Source organism: Ictidomys tridecemlineatus, chromosome 4 (assembly GCF_052094955.1).
Source record: "Ictidomys tridecemlineatus isolate mIctTri1 chromosome 4, mIctTri1.hap1, whole genome shotgun sequence".
Taxonomy (NCBI): Eukaryota; Metazoa; Chordata; class Mammalia; order Rodentia; family Sciuridae; genus Ictidomys; species Ictidomys tridecemlineatus.
Genome location: NC_135480.1, coordinates 192,729,125 through 192,748,570, shown reverse-complemented (window position 1 = coordinate 192,748,570; position 19,446 = coordinate 192,729,125). Strand labels below are relative to the sequence as shown.

Below are 19,446 nucleotides of genomic sequence, written 5' to 3'. Positions count from 1 at the left end.
AGTGCCCATCATTAGGAGTTTGGCTAAATAACTTGGAGCAGATTTGTTTTATGGAATATCATTAAGTAGCTAAAAAAGAAGTACGTGTAGGAACTGAAGTGGATGCATAAGCCAAATTACACCATTTCCACCTCAAAGCTCTGCATTTGATCTGAGATGGAGCATGCACTTCTGTGTAGTGTAATTTATTCATTCATCCACCCATCCATTCATTTACTTATCAACGTTTACTGAGCACCCACTTGGTTCCAGCCACCTGCATTTTGGTAAATCTCTTCAATGATCCACTGTTACACGTCCTTCAGGTTGGTATAGACGTCACTCTCTCCAGGAAGCCTACCTTACCCACTCAGGCTGGGTTATGCACCCTCTCTGTGTTTTCTCCCAGCCCCCTTGTGCTCTTACACAATAACAGTTTTCATGCTTCAGTAGCTTCACCTGATACTCTGTCTACATCCCCTTTCCCCACTTTTAAACCATGCTCCTGAAGTCAAGGATGATGTCTGCATCGATTAGAGCTGCATGCCTAGCACAGAACCCACCTAGTATTATTGTTAAATGAAACAAGTATTACTGAACATGGTTACACTGGAGTTTCACTATTTGATGGATGAACGAGCAAATGAACACACACAAGAACAAAAAATGGAAGACTGGATAGTAAGCAGAAAGAGCTAGCAAAAAAAAAAAAAAAGGTGGGGCGGGGACTTAAAAAAGAGAATGAAGTGACTCATCCCAAGAGCCAGAGAAACAGCATGCATGAGCCACCTTGCCTTCCACTGACCCTGAGTTAGGATAAATGTTTCAAATCCTTTGAGGCTTAACATGGCATCGCATATCAAATCTGACCAAATGGGATGTTATGCAACCACGTTTTCTTTGTGTCTGCCCCAGCTTTATTGTAAGAATCAATGAACCGGGCATGGTGGCACCGGCCTGCAATCCCAGTGGCTCAGGTGGCTGAGACAGGGGGTTCATGAGTTCAAAGCCAATCTCAGCAATGTTGAGATGCTAAGCAACTCAGTGAGATCCTGTCTCTAAAATACAAAATAGGGCTGGGGATGCAGCTCAGTGACCGAGTGCCCATGAGTTCAATCCCTGGTACCCTCCCCCAAAATAAAAATAAAAAATCAATGACAGCAAGGAGCTCGATTCATCACTGTATCTCTAGTGGCTAGGAGGTAGCCGAGTTCAGGTAGGAAGCAACAAATATTTTCTGAGCAAATAAACTGAAGAATCAACTCATTTTTTTTCTTAATTTAGGATGGCCCTGAACATTTAGAATCCAGAGGAAGAAATTTGGATCTGATTTAGAAATTTGGACTTAATGAGTGATAAGAATGCCTATACAGATCCTATGGCTATATTATTTCCTCATGTGTATTCATTTTCTCTAGGAATTACATTGGGAATGCCAAGGAGGTAGAGTAAAATAGGTAGAGATTGTTCTGGAAGTTTAATAGTGCTGAATGTGAGAGAGAAATTAATAGGTTAATACACTAGGATACACAAGTCAGCCATTTGGGAGAGATGACTTCTAAAAATATTTCTAACTCTAAATTGAGGATACTAAGAATAGAGAGGCACTAACAAAATAGGCAACCCAAGCATATTTGTTTAACCAAAGAATGAACAATTAAGAGCACTACCTTTGCAATTGATAGCTCTACATACAGACCCAGTTTTGCCACTTGATAATTGTGTAAACTCTGCCTTTTCTGATTTTGCATTCCAGGTCCATTAAAAAAAATACTGAATGCCTACTTTATGCCTAAAGTTGTTCTAGGTGCTTGGAATGCATCTAGACAAACAGGCAACAAGCCCAGTCCTCAAAGAGTTGAGATTCTAGTTCAAAGTCTAGACCTCAGTCCTCCCAAATCCAAGCCAACTTCTGACTCTGCATCTCTGTTTCTTCCATTAGAGCGTAAGTGACTGCAATGATATTGTTTCCTATGGATACCTTCTCCCATAGAGTGTGAGCACCTTGAGAAGCTGGCACTACTGGGCCGCCAATTCATCACACAGGACATGGGATAGATGAGTGAATAATAGTGAGTTGCTATTAACTCTTTCTGGTTTGATTTATACTTCATTTTCTTATCCTCTCTCTATCTACTCTCTATCATCTATCTATCTATGACTTAGTTTTGTTTAGACTCTCACTTTTTGGAGAAATTTGCAGATTCCACACAGACCATGTAGCACAGTGCTTAAAGCATTTTGATAGCAATGTTAAAAAAACAAAAGCTTCTCTGCTTTTTCCTGACAGCCAGGGACATAAAGACCTGGTTGTGTAACTTGTGTGACTAGAGCCCAAGGGAAGTCATGGCAGCAAACTCTGGGCAGCTAACACTTTTAATCCTGCCTTCTACCTGCTCTACCTAGAACTTTGGCCACACTAGAAGCATTCCTCAGCTCTAAAAGTCTGCCTTCACATTACTTCGGGGTGGGGGGGAGGTGGTACTGTGTAGTGATTAGGAGGGTGGAATTTGGAATCAGTCCTGGGGTTTTAACCTAGCTGTGCCATTACTAGATGCATGAGTTTAGACAAGTCACTTTGTCCTTCAAATTTCTCACCTGCCTCATAAGAACTTATAAGATACTAACAGCAGAGTGCATTGTCAATGGTTGTCATTATTGTTGCTTTTGTGTACACACTACACATTTCAGAAGGGCATCCAGAGCCAGTGAGGGTCCCTTGGATGCCAATTTTCATGTACAATTCCTGTTGAATCCTTTTGATGACAAAAAAAGAGTATGAGTTGCCTGTCACCTGAGACACTTTCTCTGATGTCTACCCACAGAAAAGAGCTCCATATATTCTCCCTTTATATGAGAGATGTGGAAACTGAGGCCCAAATAGGTGAAGCACTGGGTCTTGGTGTTGTATGGTGAGTTAGTGGAAGAGTTGGCACCAGTTCCTTTCCTTTTGATAGTGTCAGTTCTTATTCACTGGAGGGGTTTTGGCTTAAGGGAGATGGAGGCATTCCACATTTCTTCCTTGTCCTGGCCAAAAGTAATCAGTCTACCAGAAACTTCCATGGGGTAAGCACAGAAGGCTCTCCCTTCATCAATGTCATACCTTGGAAAACTATCTCTAGCCAAGATAACAGAAAGAATAAATATTTTTGTTGAGAGAAAAAAATGAAGACAAAGGTCAAAGGGAATCATGTAATGGGTTGAGTCAGGGAAAAAAAAGAAAGCCTTTTTTTTTTTTTTTTTCCTCTCTCCTCTTTTTCTCCAAAACAGTCTTTATATAGAACTTGTATAGAAGCCAATTTGTTTGATAGAGAAAAAATGTTAAAGCACCAAAATACACATACACATATATGCACACACACCAAGAGGTATTTGTGGTGGGGTGGAGAACTAAAATTACCAAGAGATAAAGGAGTTGAAGTGGAAGGTTGACTTGGAATGAAATGATGTGTTTTCCTTTATTTTCAGAGATTCAGAGAACATTAAGGTCAGAAAGCCCAGCCCAGGTCTCTAATAAAATTCTGGAGACTCAAGAAAGAAAAAGAAGAAGGCAAACTGGCATCTCAGTTCAGCCTTGTGCTTGTCAAATTTGAGGGTCTATAAAGGAGCATTTGGCACATAAATGGTTCATGAGCGTGTGGAGTTGAACATCGGTGGTTTGGGGAAGCAAAATGGCATAGGCGTTGGGTTTTCACCAAGGGACAAGGTCCTTAGCACTCCTGTTGAGTGCCTTCAGGAAAGGGACCTGAGTCAGCCTTCTGACTCCCAGTTCCCTGCACAGACTCTGGCACGTAGAATGTTCTCAATATATACTTGTTAATTAAATGAGTAGTTTTGAGAGTGGAAGAGAATTTGGAGGCTACTGGACTGCAAGGTTTGCTCAGAGCAGTCACTATTAAAATTGACCAGCACTGGGATCACCTGGAGAGATTCTGCCCACAGAAATTCTGATTCATAGGCTGAACTGTGGCCTCAGAACCTGTCCTTTGGAAGTTTCCAAGTGATGTAGATGCAGCTGGTCTGAATCCAGACTTGGAGAACCCATTTTAGTGCAGGGGATCTGCAACTTGGTTGCACGTTGTAATTGCCTGTTGAGATTTTAAAAGTCCTGAAGGTTGTACCTTACTCTTTCCGATAAAATCAATACCTGGGAGGAGGGCAAGAGGGATGGAGGCTGACACTCAGAAAACCTTAAAAGAGTCCAAGTTTTGGGGTTAGGCAACTGAGTGTGAGAATCACTTCTCCTTGTAGACTTGAGGCATTTCAAGACCAGAAAGGGCAAGCCGCTTACCTAAGATAGTAGAGCAAGTGAGTGACTTAGCTAAGAATAGAACTCAGGGTGCTTTTACTTCTGTTTAATTTCTACCATTCCACACTTATCAACCCATGTCAGCTCTCACAGACTCATAAATCAAGGCAAAAAATGAAAGCTGTGTATAAACTGAGGTTTTAAGACATCTATTACTTCTTTCCTCCATTGTTTTATAAAGAAATTTTAAGTGGATGCATATTTATAGAACTTTACCACTCCAGACAAGTGAGGAGATGGAAGAGACAGGGTTATGGAATATTTTCAAGGCAAGACGATCCTTTAAATTTTAAGTACATTCTCAAACGCAAACCAAGTGCTCCCTCTGAGTTCTTCACCAGATGTTCTTCATCTCGGATTCAATGCATGGGTGAGGGTTTGCTTGAGATGTGCACATTAATTGCTGGCATGTAAAAGGAAGTGCTGGTAAAGTGTTTGAAAGTGGTTCTGTCTCTTAAAAAGATTAAAAGTTTCCTTCCAGAACTTGGTTTCCATTAATGATTGGCTGAGTAAATATTTTCAAGTAGACAGAGCAGAGATTATGTCTTATATCATCTTAGAACCAAATAAAGAGCCACAAAAGGCTTATAGAAACCATGGACTTGGACTTTTTCATCACACATAGGAGAAATTAAGGCTCAAACAGATTAACTGATTTATCTGACATTAGTAAGTGGACCAGCTGCGACTAGACGCAAAGCGTCTGAGTCCTGAGTTATGGTTCTTTCTAGTATTCAAAGCAGTCCCCATGTACATAGTGGGTATTTGATAAATGCTTGTTGATTGACAGCTTAGACCATTCTACCCACATAAGATGATTAAGGCTTTATCATTTTTCAGCCTAAAGGGGAAGTTGGAATCACATCTCTGATTCAACTTAAGCTGAGTTTACTGGCTTAGGAGTTGGGGGATCAGATGCTTGTCTTGATCTCACTGCTTCCTAACCCCATGATCTTAGACAAATGACTTTACAACTCTAAGCCCCAGTTTTCTCCTTTGAAAAATGTGGTTGTAGAGAGGATGAAATGAGTAAAAGATGAAATGATCTTAGCCCATTGTCTGGGACACAAGGAAAATCACTAATAACTTCATCATAGGGTGGCCTTCCACAGAAAGCCCAAATCCTGGATATTTTTGAAGAGCTGGTTTTAAAAGTGACGATTAAAGACAAGCACTATCTCATATGAAATCATTGAGCATCCCCCCATCCCTCAAAAACAAAAAAACAAAAAAACCCCCAAAACCAAAAAACAAAAAACATGGATCCTAGAGCTACAAAGACCCTTAAGAGGTCCAAATACCTGTTTTCCATCTCAGGAAATGAGACAGAAACAAGGACTGTGATGCAACATTCACCTTCCAGCAAAATGTATATGAAAATACTTAGGAGTATGCCCAATTCCCATGCCAATCTGCTATAATTTCATCTCTTTTTCATTCACCAAAAAAGCAATCAGAATGCTTGAATCTGCTTCAACTTCATAGAAAATGGAAATCATTAGCAAACTTAGGTTCTTCTACCTTCACAGTAATAAGTGAGTTTCTTACAGCTATTCACATTCAACCTTGTTCATTTACTGATGGGGAGGCTAAGTTTCATAGGTTAGGGTCAAACCTCAGAAGTGTTACCAGATTTAAGCCTATTGGTTCCTTGCTTATCACACTACATCAATTCTGCCTTGTTGAGATGATTCTGTAATCTCCAGACGTGACTAGAGCCTGCAGAACTTTCTCCTTCCACTCCAGGTCTTTCTGACGCTCTGAACATCCCTCTGCCACCTATCCACTTGATCAACTTCCTATGGAGAAGGCATACTTACATGTCTTTGAATCTTCTACTGAGGTGTAGGAGAGATGCCACGTCATCCTGGAGAGGAGGGTCTCGGACCACTTTATACTGCAGAGGCTTACACTCCAGGCAGAGTGGGCTGTCTGCAACAGAGGTCAACATGGCAGCATCGATCTCCAGATGTTCATCCAATGTGTAGATCTGGATGCCATACACCTCCTCGCCCACATCCTGGAGTCTGATGGTCAGTGGAATGTCACAGAAAACATTCTGAGGGCCCAGGGAGATGTTTGCTCCACTGACAGTCAACAGTTTGATGTCATTGACAGCTCCACTAGAGTCCCAGTCAGTGGAGACAAAGGTCACCCAGATAGCCAGAGACTCGGGGACTACGGGGTACCGGAATTCCAGCTCGAGGTAGCAGCCTTGTGGCTCAGGGCAGGCTGGAGGGACTGTGTGTGGGTTGACAGCTGAATTTGGGCTCCAGGTGCGGACGCTGGACTTACAGGGCTGTTCCACATCTGGATGACCTATGGAGAAGATGGGAGGGACCTCAGTCAGGACCTTCGCTCTGGTCATTAGAATTTCCCACAGACCCCATAAGAGACTGGTCTGATGAGAATGTAGAAAAATGAAAGAGAATTCTAGTGTTGTGATTAATCTTTTGTATACAGAGCACCCAGTTTCTCCCCACCCCTGGAAAACAGATCTCAGATGAATCACCAGACATTTGGTCAAACTGCATTCAAATAAGCGTCTTACTATTGAGTTGATGTCCAAGATTCTCTTCCTAATCTTTCACTTGACAACTTTGCTCCTTAGCATAAAAATCATGTATGTCCCATGAACATGTTTAATTTTTTTTTTGCAAGGGATTCATTTCTAAAGTGAGGAAACTAAGGCTCAGAAATGTGGAGTGAATGGACCAAGTTTATGAACTTGAAGTGTCAAGGTCAGCCTTAGAACCCAGCTTGACCTCATTCAGAAGTCCTTAGAGTTCATTCTTTTTCATGTTGGATGTGGAGTCACTAAAATAAGTTAGAATCCATGTGCTATTATAGCCTTTGTGTGGTCCTGCTTGGACTGAAAGAAACACCAGAAAACCCCGAGCAAAGAGGAGGTAAGCAAGGGTAGCATCCACCCCCTGGACTGGAGATCTGGGAGGAAATAGCCATGAAAAGCTGGAAAGCTCTGGAGCCACCTTATCTGTCTTCCTCCCTTTCCCTACGTGAGGTCATTCCATACCACTGAGCTTCTCTGAGCTCTTTCCAGTCTGATTCAGGAAGGGGAGGGCTGGGCTAGGAGGGGGAAGAGAGGGATTCTTCTACTCTTTCCCCAGGGAGATGATGCCTCATTCTCAACTGACCTCAGCCTGCCATGACTTCTGAAATTTCTCTGCTGAAATCACATCTAGACCCTCAGAGAGCTCTTCCCTGCACTACTGAGGAAAGTAACCAGGACTCAATGCAGCAACTGGCTCTAACTTGCGTATGGGAGTCTAGTTGCAGTGCATCCGGTGAGGGTAGAATGGGGGACATTCAGGTTGTGCTATCAGCCATGCTCCTTTTCATGTTTGGTATCAGTGGTTGGTGGCTATGGGGGTGAGGACACCGGACATTTCTAAAGCAAAAAGGAAAAAAAAAAAGTGATCTTTGTTTGAAAACAACTTTTGGTAATGTCAAAAGGTCCAGGCAGCAGGTATAGGAATCAGCACCAAATGAGTATTAGAAAGCCACGTGGGGTAGAAAAGCAACTCTAGAAAAAGCTGTAAATGCCTCCAACCTCTTTGGCTCTTCCAAGAAAAGGAGGAAGAAAGAAGACACCAAGTGGAGATGGAGAAGAGGAGAAAAGGGAACAAGGGAAATGCACAGACTTTTGAAAATATAAGTCATCAAAACAAGGAGAGATGGTTATAAATATAAGATTCCCTCCAACCCTCCTTGACTAGGTTCATTCATTATTCACAACAACTGCTGGCTAGAAGCAACCTTTAGTTTAAATGAAAAGCACAAATAAAACTTCCTGCCCAGCTGAAGCTCTTCCCCTGTCTATTCCCCAACCCACTGGATTTCTGACTCAGGTTTTGTGGATGGTGGGCCCATGTGTATTACTAGTTCATTCAGTAAACATTATTGAGGGCAAAACTTTACAGTATATGAAGCACATCCCTTAATGATTAGTGAACTCAGCTGATTGTCATCCAAACCCTGAAGAATGGGTAACATTCCTGTCTGTTTTACGGGTCTATTTCACTCTATGCCATTGAGTCTCTGCTTAATACATTGCAAACAATGGATGCTCAATCAGTATTTGTTAAGTGAAGAACATTCTACCTTGTGAATACAGAGTTAAAAAAAACAAAGTTACTGCATGGATTAGAGCCTGCTGCCTGGAGGTGGGTGCCAGGTGAGTGCTCCACCCCTCCATGGGCTTTCTCCCAGAATTGGCAAGGGATAAAATGATCTTTCTCCCTTCCTTGGAGAAAATGACTATCAGTGGTGGGAAGCCACAGGAGAGCAAAGATGACAAATCTGTTTGGCTCATCCTTCCTCCCTGGTTTCTTGTTAATCAACAGGGACCAAATGCTTTCCAAAGGACAAGAAGGTGAGCCTGGTCATTATGCTCCAGTAAGTAAACAGGAGTAGCAATCTTAGGGAAGCTTATCCGTGTCTGGTTATTAGAGACAGACCCTGAGTTGTAAAGAACAGCCACAAGGGTCATGAAGTCCAGCCCATCCCCAAAGCAGCAAATCCCTGCCATAACACCAGGCTTCAGGAATCGAGCATCCTCTACATGCAGGCACCGTGCCAAACGCATTACATGCCTCAGCTCCTTTCATGCTGGCAGTAAGTCTATGACGCAGGTTTTATGAAACTCTTTTTTACAGAAGAGGAAACTGAGACTCAGATGGTTAAGTAATCCCTGGTGGGGAGTAGAATATTATGTGATACTGTTGGTCCAGGCAGCGTGCCAGGCTTTGAAGCAATGAAAGTTGGGTTAAAATGTCAACTATGCAGCTTCTCATTGTTACCTACTGTACTGTTACTTACCTCACTGGGGTTGCTGTAAAATGCAAATGGAACAAGATCACTAATAAATGCTCACCAATATATTAAGCTTGGTCCTGAAAAGGAAGAAAGAACTAAAGAGGAAAATCTTGGTGGGAGGAGGAATTCTAAGCAAAAGGAAGAGTGGAGAGACAGAGTGAACTAAGGTGACCCTGGTTTGCAGAGTGATGGGAGAAGAGCAAATGCTGAGGCTGGAAAGGTGCATTAGGAAGCGTCTTGTAAGTCACATTAAGGAAAGTGTCAAAGGAGACGGATGAAGAGGTACAGAGGAATGTTAGATTTGCTTTTATAAAATTCACTACTTGGAGAATGTTATGGTTTAGATGCAAGGTGTCCCCAAAGACATGAAAGAAAATTTAGAGATGAAATGATTGGGTTATAAGAGGCTTAACATAACCAGGGCATTAATCCCCCGATAGGGATTAACTTGGTAGTAACGGTAGGCAGGTAGGGGCCCTGGGGTATGTCTTTGGGGTTTGTATTTTGTCGTGGTGAGGAGAACTCTCTTTCTCTCTGTCGCTGCTTCCTGGTGCAGTGCCCTAACTTGCTTTCCTACATTCTACACTTCCACTATGTTGTCCTGCCTCACCTCAGTCCCCAAGGAATGGAGTCCACTGTCTATGGGCTGAGACCTCTGAAACCTTGAGCCCCCAAATAAACTTTTCCTCTTTTAACTGTTCTTGACATGTCTTTTGGCCATAGCAGCAAGAAAGCTAACTAAAACAGAGACACAGGTACTATGTACCCCTCCAACCATCTGTCCATCTTAGCATTCAAAGAGTAATTATGGAGTGCCAGGTCTGTGTCCAGAGAAAGGCTAGCCCCCGGGGGAACAGGATTCTAGACTCTGACTTCATGAAGCTTCCAGTCTGGCAAGGTTCGGAGACTCTTGCATTAACAGACAGGATACAACTAGGGCTGGGGCAAAGATAGCATCAGAGATGACAAGTCAGAGTTGCTAAGGAGGAAAATAGACAGGGCTGGGAGATTGATTGGGTGTGTTTTTGAGGCAGGGAGAGGGGCCAAGAAAAAGGAACCAATAGTAGAAGAAAGAAAGGAGGGAATACTCTGGAAAGCAGTATGAAGATTCCTCAGAAAACTTGGAATGGAACTACCCTTTGGCCCAGTTATCCCACTCCTTGGAATATATCCAGAGGAGTTAATCAGCCTACTATAGTGACTCACCCACATCAATATCCGCGTCAACTAAACTATGGAACCTACTTAAGTGTCCTTCAACAGATGAAATGGATAAAGAAAAATATGGTACACACACCCAATGGAATATTACTCAGCCATAAAGAAGAATGAAGTTATGGTATTTGCTGCTAAATGGATGGGACTGGAGGCTATCATGCTAAGTGAAATAAGCTAATCCTAAAAAATCCTTTGTCTCTCTGATATGACAAAGCTAACTCTTAATAGGTGGGGGTTGGGGGAAGGATGAGTAGAGGTTCTCTGGATTGGATGGGGAGATGGGGGAAAGAAAGAGGAGATGGGAACAAGAAAGACAGTAGAATGAATTGGACATAATTTTCCTATGTTCATATATGAACACATGACCAGTGTGACTCCACATCATGTACAATCACAAGAATGGGAAGTTATACTCCATGTATGTATGATATGTCAAAATACATTCTAGTGCCATATATAACTAAAAAGAACAAATTTTTAAAAAGTAGGGAAGGAAGAAAGAAAGGGGAAAAGGAGAGATAGAACCAAGGAAGAAAAAGCAGGGAAGAAAGAGAAGTCCAAAGTCCTCGTCATTAATAATGTATGTGGTAAGGAAATGTACATAGGGTAACTAAATGAAAGGTTCCATGTTGATATAAGCTGATAGAGGGAGGTCACAGATGTGTGCAGAGATGTATTTATACATATTATGCCGATCTGCATTTACATCATGATGCTCTGTATAGACACCTTCTCTGTCTATCTGTACACCGGAACTGATGACAGGAATATCGTCATAAAAACTCGGTGCCGGGGCTTTTTCTAGATGTATAGATGAGCACCCTGAACTAGTCTGGCCAGAACAATGAAGAAAGCACCCACCCAAATAAGAAAAAAATGGAAACAATTAGTGCCATGTGTCAGACTCTCATGGTAAACCCAACACTTGGAAGGTACAAGTAATCTTAAATGGGATTTGCACCTGCCAGACCCAGCTCCCTAATCCCAGGCTGCACGTGTATCGTGGGAAATACCTCAGGAAGTATCCCTCTGTGAGACCGTTCCTGCTCAAGAAATAGGAGTGCATCCACTTTCTGTGAACCAAAGGAGGAAGTCTGCGACCATCTACCTTCTTTGAAATTAAGTTAATGGAGCACAATAGACATCCAACAAATAGCTGTTCAATGTAGAACCTTCTGTCTTCTTAGTGCGAAATTAGAAAAGGCGTTACAGCTCTACTGTTAGAGCTGGGAAAGACATTGCAATCCCACTGTCCATTCTGTGGGCAAGAGTTGTGAAGGGACTCACTCAGGTCCTGGATTACGTTGACGGAGGGGCTGGGACCAAGGTGTGGTCCTCCTCATCTCCTGCCCTCCAACTGTACTTTTTATTCCCAACCCCACAGATACGTCTGGCATCGTTTATGAATCTGGGAGTTTTCTGTTAGTTTGGCAAGTCCAAAAACTTAAACACACAAAAGATAAATAGGATGAAAATGAGTTGAGAAAGAAATTGCAGAGTTTGGCTCATGGAAAAGTTTATTTCTTCAAGGATATTAAAAAGAGTCTGAGCCAAACGGATCACAGAGCCTGTAATAGGATGCTCTAAAAAAAGAACGGTGTCTCTCCCTGGCCGGCGTGGGCTAAATTTACATAGGAGGAAAACCCAGAGTGTCTGGGTTTCCTTGGAGGCCCGAGTCAGCTCAGGAAACCAGGGGATTCTGCGCTTGCAGTGGAAGCCCGTATAGCAGGTCACACGTTAAGAGGGTCGGGGACAAACTGACAGTTGGTTTGGATGGAGGTGTGAGGAGATGTCTGGAAATTGTGTCACTCAGACAAGAAGTAGAACAAGCCAACATGATGCTAGCCAGAGAAGCATCAGGGAGATCCTTGCTGATTCCACCTCCCGAATCTCTCTCCACTCCTTCAACTCCTCTCCATTCTTATTTCCACAAATCTCACCCAGGGTACCACCATTCCACGCCTGGATCCAGGTACAACCACTCATCATTCCCTGTCTTCCTGGACTTTCTACCCTTCATCGTTTCTCTGCGGAACTGTTCAAGCAATCTTTATAACATGCACATCTCACCATAAACACAACCAGACCAAGGCATGTGGTGTCTGGTCACCGCCCTCAGGGTGAATTCAAACCCATCCTCACCTGATCATTTTCCACCTCACCTATGGAACCTCTCCTGGCCCCACCAGGCTCTCATGCTTTACACCCATTTAAACTTGTACAGAATTTCACAGGCTCTCCTACGTAGTCCATATCTATTGGTAGCTACCATATTATGAATAAGAAGCAAGAATTTTAAAACTCAAGATTACAAATGTGCCTTCTCTTAGTTAGCCATCAGAGCACTAAGAACATCATATATTATGCATCCAATGGAAAACTCCACTGTATTCTCTGAAGAGAATGAAAGTGAAACAGGCAAATGATATCCTAGTGATATCATGAAAACAATTCTGACTTTGAGGATACCATGAAAACCCTTCCAGAAAGCCTCTGGATCATGTTTAGAAAAATGCTGCTGCTCTAAACATATTAGAGTTCTTCCCATTCTCAAATGTACTTTGTGACATTTCATGGGGAGCCTGTGTCTCCTACCTACTGGTCCCCAACTCTTCACAACTAATGACATAGTTCTCTTCACATTGAATGGTCACGGCCCACTTGCTCATCTGACTGCTCTGGCAGACGGTCAGGGCACCCTTGCCCTCTACCCAGGACAGAACTCAGCCCCATCCTGAGGCCGTCTATGGAAGTATGTAAAATATTGCCAGTTATCAGGGACCCACACAGCTTCTGCTGTGACATCTCAGGGTGCGTTCGGTAGGGGTGAAAAAATTCCAACCAAAAATTGAAGGAAGAACTTTCTAAAAAAATGAAGCTATATAACAGGGTACCGGGAGCCTCAGTGAGGAAGAACATAGAGGGGATTCCTGCACTGGGTGGGGACCGGAGCTGGATGACCCCAGGCATCCCTTCCAACTCTGACAGCGTGTGATTCTGCGAGGCTGAGCCCAGGGTTTCTCCCAGACATCCCTTTCGCTTTACATTCCAGATGGGTTTGTTTAGAGTTCCCGAGTTCAACTCTCATTTTTATTTTAAGCTACTTTAGAAAATAAAGTACAGTGCCATCATTTTTCAACTCGGCTTTCCTCTCTGATCTCTCCTCTCGCTTTAGTCTATCTCTGGCTTTCCCTTTTCAACCTTCTTTCTAAAAATACAGAGGATAGCAGAGAAGTTCTCACTGGCGCTCAATGAGGAGACAGATCCTGCTTCCTCTGATGAGCTGGTGTAATAGTGTCCCCACCCAGTGACTGTTGGCATGAGCTGACCCGCACAACAGCAAGAATTACCAGGTGGGGTCAGGCTCCATATGCAAGTCTCTGAGGGACAGGAATGGGGAGATAGAGCAGGGGAGGAAGGCACAGGGTCTCTGCCATCCTGGCCTCAGGGTCAAGTGACAGATGGCACTTGGCAAAGGTGTTCTCTTAGTTACCGTAGAGAACAGAGCAGCTGTTTTCTATATAAAGTAATTATTCTGTAAGAAAGCACAGTTGTTGGCCCTTTGGAAGGCCTGAGAGACAACCCCAAGCAGGGTAGAGTCTCATGATGGGTGCAGCCCAGAACAGTGGCCAGGGCGGGGAGAGCTTTCCTTAAGCGTCTTATAGGTAAATGGATCTCCAAAAAGAGGTACAAGGAAGACATGAAAAGGAACATATGTGACACATGTGAGAATGCCCTGGAAGTCTCAGACATAACTGACGAAAAATCAAAGACTATTGACACCTCAAAGACCTCAAACAGGTGCATCGACTAAGGTGACCTTGTCTGTACCCACAGACAGCTGAAGTCTGGAGGCTACATAAACACCTTTGCATACGGCATCTTTATCAGGTATGTGGCCTCTTGGTGCCTCATTTCCTCACTGGTGTCATGAAAACAACATACTTAGGACAACGTAAGTGCTCCGAATATTTGTTGAATGAGTGACTGCGTGAATACTGGCCTTTCAAGGTGATCTTAAGATCAAACGAGATGGTAGAGGGGAAAGACCATAATAAATCACTGAATGCCATATAGGAAAGACTTGTTCTTCGCACACCTCCTCGTCCATCAGTATCCAGAAAACTGGCTTACCTTCAGCTTCCCGAGGGCTCCAGTGTCCTGATGGGCCACAGGGCATTGGAGAGGAGGCGTTGAAGGCATACTGCACCAGGATCCTCCCTTCCAGGCAAAGGTCACATGCTGATCCCAATTCTCTAGGAGGCCAAGGAAAGAGGGGAAATGCACAGACTTAGGAACAGTTGAATGAGCAACTGATGGGACAAGACCAAAGCAAACAGGGCAGAAGACACACATTTTATATCACACACACACACAGACACACACACACCTCTCCCAACGTATGCTAAGGTTCAGAAAAAATGACTATAAGTGAAATTTCTCCCTTTGCCTAAGATCTCACATGGGCCAAAGTGGCTCCTGTCCGGATGGTGCAGATGCTTTTCTCATTTGAAGCAGCACAGAATCAAGAAGCCAGAGGCCCGTCACCTGCAGTAATTTTAATTTCATCTGGCTGAGAATTTGCCACGTGGTTGTGAGAAAATCTGTTGCTTCATCTTGTCCTCAAAAGTGACCTTTTAACAATATTCAGCGGGTACCTACCAGGTGCCAGGTGCAATCCTGTGTCATAGGCATTAAATATGAATAAGGCATGGATCCCTCATCTGAAGCTAAGTGATCTGGATGAGATGATGCCCGGGGAACCTTCCAGCCCTGGCATTCTGGGGATGGATGAGTCACTCCTTAACTTAACAGTCAAAAACAGTTTCTGAACTATGCCATCTAATTCATTTTAGCAGCTTTCCAGGGGAAGAGCCAATCCCTCAATGGGACCAGCCCCAGAAGTGGAATATTATGGTGGCTTCCCCTACTGCCTTGTGTATCTGGATTCAATCTCCCTTTGGCCATAACAGCCCTCTGGGATCCGACTTGCTCTCTAAATTTCTCTGCAGAGAAATTTAGAAGACAGTTGTGGGGAAGGCAAAAGGATGAGTCTTTTCCTGCCGTATGACTGTGGATCCCAAACCCTACATAACTGAGTGAACTCTACAGAGGAATTAGAAACTGAATCTAGAGATATCCAGCAATAGCCCCGCCTGACTCTTCATTTCTTAAAATGCAATGTCCTGCTGTCTCTCAACCTGAAAGGAATCTCTGTGCTTCGGCTACCTGAAAGGACACAATGAAGAGCCAGATTGTTAAGTGTTAGGGCTCTCCCATCTCAGGGAAACCCCTGTGCCTCCAGGCTCCAGTGGTAAGGAAGACATGCATGTGAGCATCACAGTCTGACTCTGCCCCCTACGCAGTGGCCAGATAGTCCCCAAACCTCAATCTCAATGGGCCATGCTTACTTCATTGGGTAAGTCCAGCCCCCAGTAACCCACACTATGGCATCCAACACCCCAGAGAACTGTTCTCCCCATCACTCTGGCCTTGTTTCTCTCTGCTAATAGGCTCTGGTGAGCTGCCACATTGAGTCATGTTGTCCTCTCCCCCAATCCTTGCTTCTGTCACCTCATCCTTCAAGGTTCTCCTCAGATATCATTTCTTATACGAAGACAAATGAATTTCTCTCAGTAGTCTATGAGGTTCTTAAGGATACAGTCCATATTTTAGGGTTCTCTGTTTCTCCCAGGGCCAACTTATTTTATAGTGTTGACCATCATATGTAGTTAATGGATAGATGGATGAATAAATATCGGTCACTCAGATGCACTGCTAATATTAATGGCTAACCTAATCCAGACCTTCAAAATTCATGTTTTGCATTCTCAGGCGTATAATTGCAAGTGCCAAACTATACAACAGGTAGAAACTTTGCAAGCACAATAATATTCAATGATAGGAGAACAATGAAAAAAAAACTATGGTTAATCTGTTGAATGGAAGGCAAGAAGTTATTATGAAAGCATTTATAAAAATTATGCAATTTTATGCAAAATGTGTAAACTATAATATTAAGATGAAAAATTCATATTCAAAGCTGAATTTGCAAATGTCTCAACACTATTCAAATAATCTATATGATAAAATATTATTGTTAGTCGTTTCTGAATGGTGGAACTTATAGTGATTGATTTCCTCCCTTGTGCTTATTCTTCTTGGTTTCTGAAATTTTCTGTACATTTTAAATGCATGTAAGTTATTCTCATAAGAGCAATAATAGTAATTATATAAATGTACTTGTTGGGAATGAATTAGGGGTGGAGAGAGAAACTTGTTCAGCATTGTTAATGAGGGCAATTTCCTTAGACTGACTGTAATCCATGCACAGCAACTCTGAGTCACATGACTAGCTTTAGGGTGACAATGAGACTACAAATGTCCTGGAATGGGTTCAGGAACCATTGACCTTAATGGTCACAGGGTTTTTCTTTCTATTTCCTTTAGATGTTTTCTTTACATGATACACACAAAATCACCTGAATTTCATTGAATTCTCAACATATCCCAGGTCCCTAAGAAATGCTCAGATGAGTGAACAAACCATCAATAGACCAAGAGCAAATGGGTGACGTCCTACACAACCTGGGAGTGCATGTGCTTCCTACCTTTGACATTTATTTGATTTTCATGGACACCTGTGTCTACACCCAAACACACACTGAAGTCATATATCCACAGGATGCTAATGCTGAGAGAGATCATCTTTCTTATCCAAGTTCTGTGAGACTCAAAGCTTAAAGCTTTAAATCTGTGCTGTTCAAAACAGTAGCTACCAGCCACTTGCTGCTACTTAAACTTAGGCCAATTAATAGTAAATGTAAAAATTCTGTTTTTCAATCACACTAGTTATAGTTCAAGTGGTTACCAACTTGGACAGGGTGGACATAGAAGATTTCCATGACCACATAAAGCCCTATTATAGAGTGCTTCTCTAGGACATTCTTTATATAAAATGAATTAACTTGTCTCCATTACAACTAGAATTATACTGATTATGTCCTATCTTCGAGATAAGTGAAAAAAATAGTTACTCAAATTGTTTTCTGTGTTCTGAGATATGGAAGAGAAAACTTGGTCGGGAAAGGCTAGAACCCTTTGGGCTTACAGATGAGAAGAACACTGAGGCTGAAGAGGCAGAGGGAATGGACGGGCTTGCATTCAAACCCAGGTCTCTTGGTTCTGAGGCCAGTACCTTCTCCAATACACCATAGCCAATTGTTCAAATAACTGAAACCACCCAGTCAACACATGTTTGCAAGGCAGATAAAAATAAAGGAGCTAGAAAAACCAGGGGTGGCCTTGAATTATTTATTCAGTTGCCCATGTGTGAGGACACAGGCTGCGGGAGGATCTGAATATGTTTTTTTTTTTTTTTAAGGGAAACCCTTGTATTCTCTTAGACCACAGATGTGAGAACAGCAGGAGGACTTGAGCATGGCCGGGGGTGAGACGTTGGCATTGATGGATGACGTGGAAAACACCAGAGGTTTTGCAGGGAAAGGGGATTTTCAAGTAGCTAAACAGCTTCAGAAAACATTGCACAACATGGAAGCTAAAATTGCCTGAGTGTAGAGTCTATGTGCTTGTCCTATGGCAGATGTCATCTTGTTGAATTCCCCACAAAAGCTGGGTGATGTGGGCACAGGGAGCACCTTTATTTTGGAAGAAGACACAGAGGATCAGGGAAGTGAGATGGCTTACCCAACGTCCAGTCAGCCGGGAGTAACAAAGCCGAGAAGGGAAAATGGATGAGTGGACATCAAAGCTTGAACACTCTGTACTAAGCCAATTTGCAGGAATGTAAACTCCAAGTGTATGGGAGAGTGATATACCTAAAATGTAGTTCCGTTTCAGCAATTTATGGAACTTGGGGACCGAGTTCCATTAGCTAGAGATGACGGTTCATGTAGCTGTTAACCCTAATTAGATATGTTTCAAAAGTGTCCGTTTTAATTTAACCTATGATAACTCCGTCCTGAAATCTCAGACGGCACAGAATAGCTATTGTATGAGCCTCCAGGACCAACTGGCTATAGGTTATTAAAAACATATTGATTGAAGCTGAGGGCACTGTGTAATAGAGGCCTATCTCATTACACAACAATTAACCCTCCAATAGGCTTCCAACAATCAGATGGTATTTATTTAATGGACAATAACTGCTTTATGAAATACAAATTGAATACATACACAGGAAGCGGCATTTACAAAACTTCCATTTTTAAGTAGAATCGAGGCCAAGGACTGAGCAAAAGCCCGAAACTTCTCATCACCACAGAAAAAATAAATAAGTCCACGGGCTGCTGGAAAAGCCTCCTGTGAAGTGTCACATGAGGTTTCCCAAACCCAGTGCTGAGCTCCCAGTGAGGGCAGCTGGGGCAGAAGAGAGGCAGTTTCTATAGAGAGCTCGGGGAGTACGTCCCCTTCCGCTCGGATCACACTCATCCAGCTGCCCGAGAAGGCTGAGATTCAGGGACTGATGGAAATGTGGAAAATCGGAGCCTGAATTTTACACGGTGCCATGATATACCATGTTCTTAAATTTTTAAAAATTCTGTTGATAACTGACATTGAGAATTTGTGAGGTACAATGTGATGTTTTGAAACATGTTTACTCTACGGAGTGATTAAACCAGGCTCATTCACAAATCCACTCCCTTTCATACTATGCATTTTGTGCCAAAAAAAAAAATTTTTGAAATCTACCCTTTTAGCAATTTTAGAAAATATGATGCACTATTGGGTAGCAGGATCACCATTTTTGCAATAAGATCAGGAAAGCCTATTTCTCCTGTCTAACTGCTATTGGGTACCCTTTGATCAACATCTTCCCTTCCTCGGGAACCCTCCTTCTCAGCCTCTGTTAGGCATCCTTCTGCTCTCCCCTTCTATGAGTTTAACTTTTAAAAATTCCACATCTAATTGAGATCGGGTGGCACTGGTCTTTCTGTATCTGGCTTATTTCAATTAGCATAATGTGTTCCAGATTCATCCATGTTGTCACAAATGACAGGATTTCCCCTCTTTTAAGGCTGAATAGTATTCTCTTGTGTATACACATCACATCCACAAAATCTTTATCCATTCATCTGATGGAC

General features: G+C 42.7%; 1 protein-coding gene across 1 annotated transcript in view; it reads right to left on the bottom strand.

The window, feature by feature from the left end:
* Window positions 1-19,446, bottom strand: part of Pappa (pappalysin 1) — a 237,274-nt gene that overhangs the window by 151,775 nt on the left and 66,053 nt on the right. The window contains exons 6-7 of the mRNA XM_078048072.1: window positions 14,477-14,598; window positions 6,109-6,607 (exon numbers count right to left, since the gene is read on the bottom strand). Coding sequence (XP_077904198.1) covers window positions 6,109-6,607; window positions 14,477-14,598 — 621 coding nt within the window. The remainder of the gene's footprint in view (window positions 1-6,108; window positions 6,608-14,476; window positions 14,599-19,446) is intronic.